The sequence below is a fragment of the Ailuropoda melanoleuca genome, chromosome 1 (assembly GCF_002007445.2).
Source record: "Ailuropoda melanoleuca isolate Jingjing chromosome 1, ASM200744v2, whole genome shotgun sequence".
Classification (NCBI taxonomy): domain Eukaryota; kingdom Metazoa; phylum Chordata; class Mammalia; order Carnivora; family Ursidae; genus Ailuropoda; species Ailuropoda melanoleuca.
Genome location: NC_048218.1, coordinates 67583627 through 67596102, shown reverse-complemented (window position 1 = coordinate 67596102; position 12476 = coordinate 67583627). Strand labels below are relative to the sequence as shown.

General features: G+C 36.0%; 1 protein-coding gene across 8 annotated transcripts in view; it reads left to right on the top strand.

Moving 5' to 3' along the window:
* Nucleotides 1-12476, top strand: part of LRCH3 (leucine rich repeats and calponin homology domain containing 3) — a 120514-nt gene that overhangs the window by 57270 nt on the left and 50768 nt on the right. For all 8 annotated transcript variants that reach the window (XM_034659885.1, XM_034659907.1, XM_034659894.1 and 5 more), the window contains exons 5-6: nt 2659-2795; nt 4060-4169. In XM_034659885.1, the coding sequence (XP_034515776.1) occupies nt 2659-2795; nt 4060-4169 (247 nt within the window). The remainder of the gene's footprint in view (nt 1-2658; nt 2796-4059; nt 4170-12476) is intronic.

Genomic DNA, 12476 nt, shown 5'->3' with positions numbered 1-12476 from the left:
AATCCTAATGTTAACACCAGTATGATCTAGTATGCTTTTTAGTCTAACATACACAGGTGTGATTTTGACATTTTGGATGTCAAAATGTCTCAATAAGTGACCTTTTAGTCCACTTTTATACACTTAGTGCAGTCAGACTAGCCAAAATCCTGCATACCTTTCCTCTCAGTCGCTTTTTATTTATTTATTATTTATTTATTTATTTATTTATTTATTTATTTTTAAGATTTTATTTATTTATTCGACTGAGATAGAGACAGCCAGCGAGAGAGGGAACACAAGCAGGGGGAATGGGAGAGGAAGAAGCAGGCTCATAGCAGAGGAGCCTGATGTGGGGCTCGATCCCATAAGGCCGGGATCACGCCCTGAGCCGAAGGCAGACGCTTAACCGCTGTGCCACCCAGGCGCCCCAGTCGCTTTTTATTTTTAGAGCCCTTCCTCATTTCCTCCTGGGTCTGCTTTCTACCCCCTCAGGAATGTGAATGAAGGCCCCCAGCAGAACTGACCCAAATTCATGGCACAGGCCTTATAACCCAAAATTTTTATCCAAGATTATCCTTCTACTCAGGACCCACCTACTGTGATTGATCTTTAAAGGCTTATTAATGTAATAATGTGGTCTTAATGTAAAATCAATTAATGAACACATTGGGATTTTAGTGAAAATGAAAATTTGGGGTTTTAGATGACAATTACAGTCTAATAGTTTTATCATCTGATTTATTTCTCTATCAAATTTTAAATGTGTGTTACCAAGAAAATGGTGAGTGACACAAACAGTTTTAAATGGTTTTCTCTCAGCTTATCTTGTAATCTCAGCATATTCAGATAAACTGAGATGGCTACATAAGTTAGTGTGTAAGTTCATGTTCATTAATTGGTGGTCTCGAACATATTCCAATTTGGTAGATAAGATAGTATGTCTCTTATTGTCATTTTGATTTTAAATTTTATTGGTTATAAAGTAATACATTGCTCAGAAAGTCGAGTATAACAAGCTCAAAATCAATAATAGCATTCCCCTGCCTCAACCATTTCCCTCCCCAGTTGTTTTTTTTTTTAAGATTTATGTATGTATTAGAGTGTGTGTGCGCACACATGTGCATGGGGGAGGGGAAGCGAGATTGAGATAATCTCAGGCAGACTCCCTGATGAGTGAGGAAGCAGTGCGGGACTTGATCTCATGACCCTGAGATCATGACCTGAGCTGAAATCAAGAGTCAGACCCTTAACCAACTAAGCCACCCAGGCAGCCCTCCTCCTCCCCAGTTTTAATATCTAGAAGCCTCTACTTTCTCCGCCATTGACTGTTTCCACTGGCATTTGCTGGCATATTTCTAAATGACGGGCTTTAATAAGCTTTGCTGGATTTATCAGTCTTGACACTTATGTCAGCTTCCTGTTATGGTAGATGACTATTTTATTTATGTTTATTTTTTAAAATTTTATTTATTAGAGAGAGAGAGACAGTGCACGCAAGTAGGCAGGGTGGAAGGCAGAGGGAGAGGGAGAAGCAGGCTACCCACTGAATAGAGAGCTCGATGAGGGCTCAATCCCAGGATCCTGGGATCATGACCTGAGCCAAAGGCAGATGCTTAACTGACTGAGCCACCCTGGCGACCTGGTAGATGACGATTTAACTTTCTTAAACACTATCACGATCATACCTTTACTTCCCTCCTGCTATCTTCCCAGTGTAGTTTTATCACAACTTTTGATCAAAGTGTTACTGTTTATGTTATTACAACTATATAAATTTTGTTCCCTACCAATTCAGTTTATACACTCTGATTTTCTTTTTTATACATCTTATTTTTGTTGTTGTTTTCATCTTTTTTTATTTGCTTAGTTTTTTATGTACAAATGGCTAATTCCTCCCACCTTTTCTAGCAGAGAGAGAGACCACATTCATGTAATCTTTATTACACTATTATAACCGTTCTATTTTATTATTAGTTATTGTTGTTAATTTCTTACCATGCCTAATTTATAAATTAAACTTTATCATGTATATGTATACAGGTATGTATGTATAGGAAAAATCACAGTATATATTGGATTTGGTACTATCTGCAGTTTCTGCATCCCCTGGGGGTTTTGGAACATATCCCCCATGGGTAAGAGGGGACTGACTACTGGCATTCAAGAGCTGGGGAGGGGGTGGGGTTGGGTAAGAAAGTGACTGAGGTCCCGTCACTGTGTAGACTTCCTCTTAAATCCTCCATTTTCAACTGGCAATTCATCCTGACTTTCCACTGTGCCTAAGATTCCTGAATTCAAAATCTTTTGATTCGGTTTCACTAGAAAATAACTTGTTGACCCCTCTGGGGATTAGAGAAGGGTAGGGCAGCATGAGTTGAGGTTGGGGACTTAGGCATTTAACTTGTTCTTTGTACAGACTATCATCTAATTCCTTGGGTTATGCCTATGTTTCTGTGGTATCAGGCCTCTGGTTTCTATAGTTCTGTGAGGGGTCAGACAGCTTTCTTCTCACTAGTATTCCCATCTGTAAGCAACTAGAGTTCATTTTACAATATCAGTTCATCATTAAGAAAGGAGATACATATGTTAAATTCACTGTATTTAGCTAGAAGTTCCTGTGAAAATTGTCTAGTTTGAAATATATGAATTGTTCGTTTCCGTTTTGTCACCCTGCAGAGCTGGCAGAGTTGCCTCTGATACGGTTGGACTTCTCCTGCAATAAGATTACAGCGATCCCTGTTTGTTACCGGAACCTCAGGCACCTGCAGATGATCACCCTAGACAACAATCCCCTGCAGTCTCCTCCTGCGCAGGTGAACTCTAGGGATCTGAAGGGTATTGGGAACTTTTCTGACAAAGGGTGAATTTAAAAATTGAAGTTCTATGCATTTATCTTTTTGTTGGAAATGAAGTTCTTTTCAAATAAATGCACACACATATGCATTCTTTAGAAGCCCTGAATAAATGAGATGAAGGACAGGTAATATTTCCAGAAGTGTTTTTCCTTTCACTAAATTGGCTTACTTTTCAAGTTGAGGGGTTCTTCTTGAATTTTTTCTAATACAATTTGAGTTAATTTCTTTCTAATAAAACTTGAATGTAAGCAACATAAACACGAGAGACAAAAATACTTGGCTCTCAGAATCAAAAGTTATCAGTGTGTTTCTTCTGACCATCGTTTTTGTACCTATTTATTTTCTAAAATCTTAAGTTCGTCATTTAGTCAGTTTGGTCATTTGTTTATCAGTGACTGATATGAAACTATTTAATAATAAAGTAGTTATAAGGTAACTTTACATAGATTCTAGCCATCCCATAATCTGAAAAATTTTACCAGCCTTTATCTTTCTTTTTAAATTTTTTTATTTTGTTCAGTTAGCCAACATAGAGTACATCATTAGTTTTTGATGTAGTGTTCAGCGATTCATTAGTTGCATATAACACCCAGTGCTCATCACAACACCTGCCAGCCTATATTTTTCACTGTAGCATCTGAACTCTACAATTGATGATGGTCTTGTTCAAGCCTCTGGGTGGCAACTATAAAGCTTTGTGAGTTAACTTCATAACTATAGAAGGATCTCATAATCCTAAAGAATTTATATTTTGCCTTCTGTCAACAGAATATAACTTTAATATTTAATCATTTCCTGCTTTTCTCTCTTATAGAGAGTAGGATTCAGAACATAATTGTACATGATTGTTGGATTTCTAAAAGCAAAAGTTGCTGATGTAATCCATGGGGAACAATGCTTTAAATCCCTGACTGTGCCCAGCTAATCAGTGTGATAAATTTATTAGGTATTCTGTCAGTGTTCATAGTCATAAATTATTTATTTTATATGTTACTGAAATTTATTCTTGACTAGAAAACAAAATCTGTATTTATTATCACCTAAACACATAAAATAACATGTTATAATGAGTCTGATTCTTAATATCGCTGTATGTAGTTGATAGAAATGCCTTCTGTTTCTAATATATAATAAGTAAAAAGCTGATTGTGATTATTAACAAGGAACACATATATTTCAGATGAGTAATAATTTGGTTGCATTTATATGTTACTTTCTTTAGATATGTATAAAAGGCAAAATCCACATATTTAAGTACCTGAACATACAGGCTTGTAAGATTGCTCCGGATCTGCCAGATTATGATAGGAGACCCTTGGGTTTTGGCTCCTGGTGAGTGTATTTTATTTTTTTATTTAACGTATTCCATCTCATAGGGAATCAAACTGGACCCTTAAATCTGCCTCAATGTTTAACTAAAGAGAAATAACCTATTTGGACACTGTTTTTCTCAGAATGTTTGTATTAAGTAAACAGTCGATCTGACAAAGTGTAGTTCTGAGTTAGGGATTCTCCACCTCAGCACTAGTGATATTTTGGGCAAGATAACTCTTTGTTGTGGGAAGCTGTCCTGTACGTCAGAAGATGTTTATCAGTAGTACCTTCCCAGTGACACAAACAAACACGGCTCCAGACATTGCCAAATACCCCCTGAGGGGTCCCTACTTGAAAACCACTGGTCTGAGTGACTTGAATGCTAACCTTGGCTCTGCCTGCCGTTAATTCTGTGACTTAAAGCAAGTCATTCAAACTTTTGGGCGTTCATTTTTCTTTAGGGAGTGAAGAGGTTGGATTTGATGACCATTAATGTCACTTCAGGATCTTTTAGTTTATGAATCCTTCAGCTGCATAATACCTGAATTACAGGGCTATCTCCTTGGCATTCCCAACCATCTGGAACGTTCTTAAGCAGCCGTAATTAAATTCAAAAGGCCTTTTAACAGGCAAAATAGATGTCTAGGTGAAGGTGCCCTAATGCATATAGGCCTTATTCAAAAGAGAACCCCTCTGGCCTTCTTTTAGGACCTGTCACATCTGACATAAAAGCACACTCCTAATGAGCTAGCTTCTCAGTATCCTAGTCTAAAACAGATTAACAAATTTCTATTTTGGTAGAGTTTCTAAAAGCAGACATATTAAAAGTACACAAAAGGTAATTAAGAAAAAATAAAACTATAAAAAGTAGACACATATTAAAAAATTCAAGTTGGTGCTTAACTCTGAGAGGAAGGAAGAGTCAGTGTGAAAGAGGTATAACGGGGCTTTAAAGATATTAATGTCTCATGTTTTAAATTTTTTTTTTAAAGATTTTATTTATTTATTTGACAGAGAGAGAGATAGCCAGTGAGACAGGGAACACAAGCAGGGGGAGTGGGAGAGGAAGAAGCAGGCTCCCAGCAGAGGAGCCTGACATGGGGTTCGATCCCAGAACGCCGGGATCACGCCCTGAGCCAAAGGCAGACGCTTAATGACTGTGTCACCTAGGTGCCCCAGTGTCTCATGTTTTAAAATCTATGTCTGTTATATTCTTTTTTTATCTATATGACATATTTCATAATTTTAACAAGATATTTAAAAGCAGTAACACTAAAAACTTAGCACCTTGATGCCATTAGGCATGTATGCAAAGAACTCTCCATAATTCAGTAATATTTTAAGTTATTGCCATGTTAGAGCATAGTACCATAATTGATGCTCATCAAGAAAATGCTAAGGTATATTAGATACATCATTTCTAGTAAAGGGAAATATGCATTAAATTTAAATTTTAAGTACAGTTTAATTATAAATACAGTAAATTTTTTTCATCAGAAATTATTAGAATTAAGTAAGCATTTATGGTATAAAGGAGTAATCTCAAGCTATCTAAAAATACAGAACCTAATTTTTTTTTAATATTTTATTTATTAGAGAGAGAGAGTGAGCACAAGCTGGGGGAGGGGCAGAGAGAGAAGCAGACTCCCCCCTGAGCAGGGAGCCCAAAGTAGGGCTCTACCCCAGGACTCTGGGATCATTACATGAGCCAAAGGCAGTTGCTTAACTGACTGAGCCACCCACGGTGCCCCCAGAACCTGATTTGTTAAGTAAATTAAGTATTACTCCAAAGGCACTTGACTTCTGCCCTTTACCACAGACCGTGGCTTCCTTCTCCATCACTGTATCCCTGGTTCAGCTGAGTGGCACACACAGTAGATACTCAACAAGTATTTATTAAAGGAATGAACAGTCAATTTGGTCACACAAATGTTATTTCTCCTCCTAACTTTCCCCTGCTTAAAGTTATCAGAACAACTTTGTAAAGACATTCTGGGGGTTTTTTTGTTCACACAAATTATTTCCTCCAGACTTTCCTCTGCTTAAAGATATCAGAGCAACTTTGTTATGACATTCTGGGATTTTTTTGGTCTGGCTGTTAGATTGAAGAGTTTCATAGACATTATGCTCTAATCTGGTGGCTTAAGCATACAAGTTTTAGTACATTTGTACAAATACTCAAGGAGAAATTAACCAATGTCATACATACCTATGAAAGATTCCTACAAGAACATCTCAGTCCTAATACTTTTAACTCTGAGAAGACTGAAAGCAGGTATGTAATGTTAAGTTTAAGACATAAGACATAAAAGGTTTTGACAGATGGTGGGGATTAGGTCTGGCATACTCTGCTAGATCTAGGCCTCTCGGAGAAAGGACTTTGACAGTAGGGAGAATATGAAAGGACCCAGACCATTATTGCCAAGAATTTTTAAATTTTCTCCATTCATTATATCCTTTTCTTTCTTCAATTGCTTATAATATAGAACTCTTGTCTTATTTATTGAAAAAAGGTCTGTTTTTCCTATTCAAAATTTTCATTAAATGTGTTCTAGTCCTGTACTCTTGAAAGATGTACAACAAATAAACATAGGGGTCCTAGGTGGCTTAGTTGGTTAAGCGTCTGCCTTTGGCTCAGGTCATGATCTCAGGGTCCTGGAATCGAGCCCCGCATCAGGCTCTCTGCTCAGCGGGGAGTCTGCTTCTCCCACTGCCTGCCATTGCTCCTGCTTGTACTCCCTCTCTCTCTCCCTCTCTCTGTCAAATAAATAAATAAAATCTTTAAAAAAAAATAAAAACAATAATGTAGCTTTTATTTTACATCTACACTAATTAATTTTCCCCCTTGGAGTTAATAATCTTTGTTAAGAAAAAATTTTCGTCTCCTGAAAGAGCAGAGTAGGAACATAAACTGCTACTGCTGCCTCTGAGATTTGAGTGTCCGGCAGTTAAAGATGACTACTGAGGACATGTATGTGAGGGTATGTCTGGAGACTGAGGAGGAAGCATCAGCCCCTATAGGAAGAGTGAGCTTTGATTGAGGCCTGTGGTGCGAATTGCAGAACCTGTTTCTCTCTGTCATTCTGTCCTTAGTCTGGAGGACTAATTGGTCTTGGCCTAATTTTTTTTTTTAATATAGAAATCCTCATCATAATACTTTAAAAACATAAAACTTCTCAAAAAAAAAAACCTGGCAGGAGACATGTGTGGTTTTGCTAAGGAAAAAAGAAGGCTTGAATCCATGGAGAAATGTATCCTAAATGGAAAGTCTAAATAGCATAAACATGTTGTGTGTCTTCAAAGGGATTAGTAATTATAGATCTGATGTCTTCTAGTCCCTATAATAATCCCTCACCATGCTCACTAGATTTATCTGTATTCTATATTTTCCATTTCTTCTGGAGTTATGTTACTTTATTTGTAATTGTTTTAGAATGTCCTAGATAATATTTTTATATGTAATATAAATAAAATATTTCCTTCAACTCCTATAGCAGTGGTGAATGGGGTATCGTACCTTCATTTCTTTTTTACTGAGGTATGGATTAGTGAAATTGCATTGTAGTTGGCAGTACCTTTTTTATTCAAAATGCCACCGTAGAGTGAGAATGTTTGTACTATTGGGCAGTTGACTTAACCTCTCTGGACTTCAGTTTCTTCAACATGATCTTTATTTACCCCAGTTATACCCTAACAATAGTTTGAGGATTGAATGACCTGTTTCTGAAAGTGCTTGGTTGACCATAAAGTCCTATGTAAATATTAGGCATTCTAGTTACTAGCTATCTACTGTGATCTAGACCAGTTTAGTCCTAAGAGTCCTGTCTTGCTAAAGAGAATTTTTATTAATCCTGGAGCTCTTCAGGGATTCAGTACAAATTAGACACTGTAGTACTTTTCTTTGAATCCTTACATATAACTTTCTAACTACTTTTGTATAATATATAAACTACCACCAATCTTCCTTAAGTCATTTTATAAAGGTCACGAATGTTTTATTTATTTCTAGATGTAAATGTTTCCAACTCCTTTAGCAAGTTGCACTGTTGCGGTAACTTTTAAGTTTTATACAATGGCACGTACATTTTTCAGTAGTGATCTGTAGTGACCTATGCTTTTTTGCTAACCAGCTTTATATTACAGACTAAATATATTTATGTATAGTAATGTGGCAGTGAACCAAAACTGAGGAAAGACTAAGCCACTGGTAAGAAATGTCCTGCTTCTGCAACCCGAGTAACAGAATTCTCTCCAACAAGCCTGAACTTGTGAAAGCAGTGATCATCCTTTATTCATATTTGTATTCTTAGTATCGGAACACTGTACGACATTCAATAAATGTTTGGTGAACTAAACCCAAATGAAGCAGATGTAGTGACTTGTTGTAACAGCAAATGCTCTCTTAAGGGTACATTCTTCGTAGAAACAATAAAAATAATAGCTTTTATTTCGTACTTTGTAATAGGATTTGTGCAAATCCTTAGCCTATGTTTTCTCAATTTTTATAGCAAATCTGTGAGGTAGATGTTATTAATCTTTTTTTTTTCCTTTAACTTACGAGGAAACAAGTTGAGAGAAGTCAAGCAAGTTAATTGAAGTCACACAGCTAGTAAATGATGGTGTCATGTTGTCAGTCCAGATCTGTTAAACCATAAAAATAGCCATGTTTTATGCTCCTCACTGCACTCTGCTGACTCATAGTTTAAGTTCCTGCTGCAGAGAAGGCACTTAACACGTCTGAGTCCATGTTATGCTAGGTAGTTTATTAAGGAGATTGGACTTTCTGACAGGGCATAGCTGGAGCCTGGCTGGCAGAACTCTGCCAGGCCTCCTGAAAGCCTTATTTCTTCCTTGGGTGACCATCTGTTCTGGTTTGCTTATGACTAAGGGTTTTCCTGGAACACAGGCCTATAAGTTCCAAAACCAAGAAAATATTGAGCAAGCCCAGGAGTTGGTAAACCTATATGCCTCACTTTAATCTTATCAGTTTAAACTCTGAGCAAGAGTGAGTATGTGGAGAAGCTAAAGGTAACAAATAAAGGAGATAAATAAAATGATAGCTTAATGCAGAGAATCTTAATTCTGTTTATGTTGAAAAATATCACAGTAAATTTAGGCTTATCTCAGTTGGCCACTTGATAGAATAAACATATAGAACAATATCCTCTAGAAATTGGAAAATCTTTACTTGAAAAAAATACATAATATTTTAAAATATTTTTCAGTAAATCTTGTAATATACATACTTCTTTTGGCAGCTGCAGGATTTTTTAAGTGTGGCTTAATGTATAATTTCATTAGAAAGCTTTTAAAATTGGGCACCTCAGCCTGACTTTGCTGTGATAAAACATATATGGCGCCTATGTGTAAGATCTGGACCCTAAAACAAGCATGAAAGCAGACCTGTCACATAGACGATATAAATAAGACATTTTACTTAAATACTAACAGTTCGGGGATATAGATGAAGAGCAAATGGATATTCATCGTATTACTCCCCTAACTCTTGTATAGATATGGATTTTTCCAAAGTAAAAAGTTGGGAGAAATTAACTACTTTTCTCTTAGAAAAGTAAATTTTTTTAGTTTTTTTAGTTTATTTATTTATTTATTTGTTTTTAAGTAATGTCTGCATCCAACATGGGGCTCAAACTCACAACTCCGAGATCGAGGGTCATATGCTTTTCCAATTAAGCCAGCCAGGCACTGCTAGAAAAGTAATTTTAGAGAATTTTTTTTGCTAACTATTTTTTAAAAAGATTATTTATTTTATTTTATTATTTGTTTATTTTATTGTTATTGTTATATTTATTTATTATATTTATATAATTTTTATTATTTTATTATTTTATTATTATTATTATTATTATTATTATTATTATTATTATTTATTTTATTATTTGACAGAGAGACAGCCAGCGAGAGAGGGAACACAAGCAGGGGGAGTGGGAGAGGAAGAAGCAGGCTCCCAGCAGAGGAGCCCAATGTGGGACTCGATCCCGGAACGCCGGGATCACGCCCTGAGCCGAAGGCAGATGCTTAACGACTGCGCTACCCAGGCGCCCCTTTTTTGCTAACTATTTTGATGGGGGATGGTGGGGAAATGAGGACGATAGCTAGAATGTACCTGCATGTTTAGATCTTCATAATCAGAACATATTTAATACATCGGACAAATAGATCTGTATAATAATTACTACAAAGTAAAATATCAAAAAATAAACGATAAGTTCCAAAGACTGTCTTTTGTTCACATAAGGTTTTTTGTTTGTTTGTTTTGTTTTGTTAATATTTTATTTATTTATTTGACAGAGAAATAGAACCATAGAGCACAAGCGGGGGGAATGACTGAGGGAGAAGCAGGCTCCCCACAAAGCAGGGAGCCCGAAGCAGGGCTCAATTCCAGGACCCTGGGATTGTGACCTGAGCTGAAGGCAGATGCTTAACTGACTGAGCCACCCAGGTGCCTGTTTTGTTTTGTCTTTAATTGACATAAAGCTTTCACTTTATGTAAAGGCATATGCATAGAAATGGTTAACCTCATTTTACAGAAATTAAAGTTATGTGCATGAACTATGTGAGAATATATGGAATACAAAATTCAGCACTAGAAGAACACTATTTTAAATTTGTACCATTGAAAGTTGCTTTTCAAACCCATGCTTATTAAATAAAATGCTAATAGACGATTTTTTAAAAATAAGCCTTGTCATGTTTTGGATTTCTAATTAAGCTAACTTTTAAAAAGTTTCTTTAAGAACAAAAAATACAGCTATAAAACTTTTTGAAGGAAGTGTAGAAGAATATCTTTGTGACATGGGATAGGCAATGATTTCTAAGGACGCAGAAAGCAATAACCATAAAAAAAAAAAGTGATAAATTAGGTTTCAGCAAAATGAAAAGCATCTCCTCATGAAAAGAAAATACTAAGAAAATGAATATGCAAACCACAGACTGGGAGAAAATATTTGAGATATATATATATGAATGACAAAGGATTTATGTGACAGAGGACTTATATCCAAACTATAAGGGGTATCTGCAACTTAATGTTAAAAAGACAAACAACCAGTTAAAAATTGGACAAAAGACTTGATTAGATATTTGACAAAGAAAGATATACAAATGACCAAAAGGACCCCAGAGTGCTCAACATTGTTAATCATCATGGAAATATAGATTAAGGCACAAGACATTATTATGCACCTACTAGAATGACTAAAATTAAAAGTGGCAACACCAAATGTGTAGTGGGGTTGTGAAGCACCCAGTGCTCTCATACACTGCTTACAGAATTGTAAAATGGGACATCCACTTTGACAAAAGAATTTGGCAGATTTTTTAACAGCTTTATTGAAATGTAATTTACAAATCATAACATTTATCTGTTTTAAGTATGCAGTTTGGTGAATTTTGGTAAATGATGGAGTCATGAAACTACCAACACAATCAAGACAGATAGCATTTCCATCACTCGTGTGCCCCCTTACACTGGATAAGTCCTTTTCCCTTCACTCAGCCCCAGGCAGCTACTGATCTGCTCTCAGTCAGTATACTTTTGCCTCTTCTAGAGTTCATATAAATGAAATCAGGCTTTATGTAGTGTTTTGTGTCTGGCTTCTTAGCAAACTATTTTTGAGATTACTGATGTATTTAGAAATGGGCAAAAGAATGGACCTTTCACAAAAAGAAGATAAATGAATAGTCAATACCCACACAGAATGATACTCAGTATCATTAGTCATCAGAAAAATACTTATTAAAACGACAGTGAGATACCACTTTTCACTCACCAGAAGAGCTGAAATGAAAGACTGACAATGCAAGTGTTGGCAACTGGAGCTCAGATACATTGCGGTGTGAGTGCAAAATGGCAGAGCTACTTTCAAAAACAGATTGGCAGGTCGTTGGTTTTTTTTTTTTTTAAGTTAAGCCTACACTTAACAAATAATTTATCCATTCTACTTGAAGTATTAAAACCATGAGGAATTTCACTGACATGGTGCTCAGCAAAAAAAGCAAGATAAAAAATTACATATGATTCCATTTTTTGAGTTCCAGAATAAGCAAAATTAATTGTATTACTTTTTTATTGCTGCCATAACTTACCACAAACTTAGATTTTTAAACACAAATTTATTATCTTATGGTTTTGAAGGTCAGAAGTCTAAGTCTCGGTCTCATTGGCTAAAATCAAGATGCTGGCAGAGCTTTGTTCTTTTCTGTAGGCTCTGAGTAGGATACATTTCCTTGCCTTTTTCAACTTCTAGAGAGTCCACATTCCTGGACTCTTAACGAAAAGTCATCTTCAAGCCAGCATTGCAT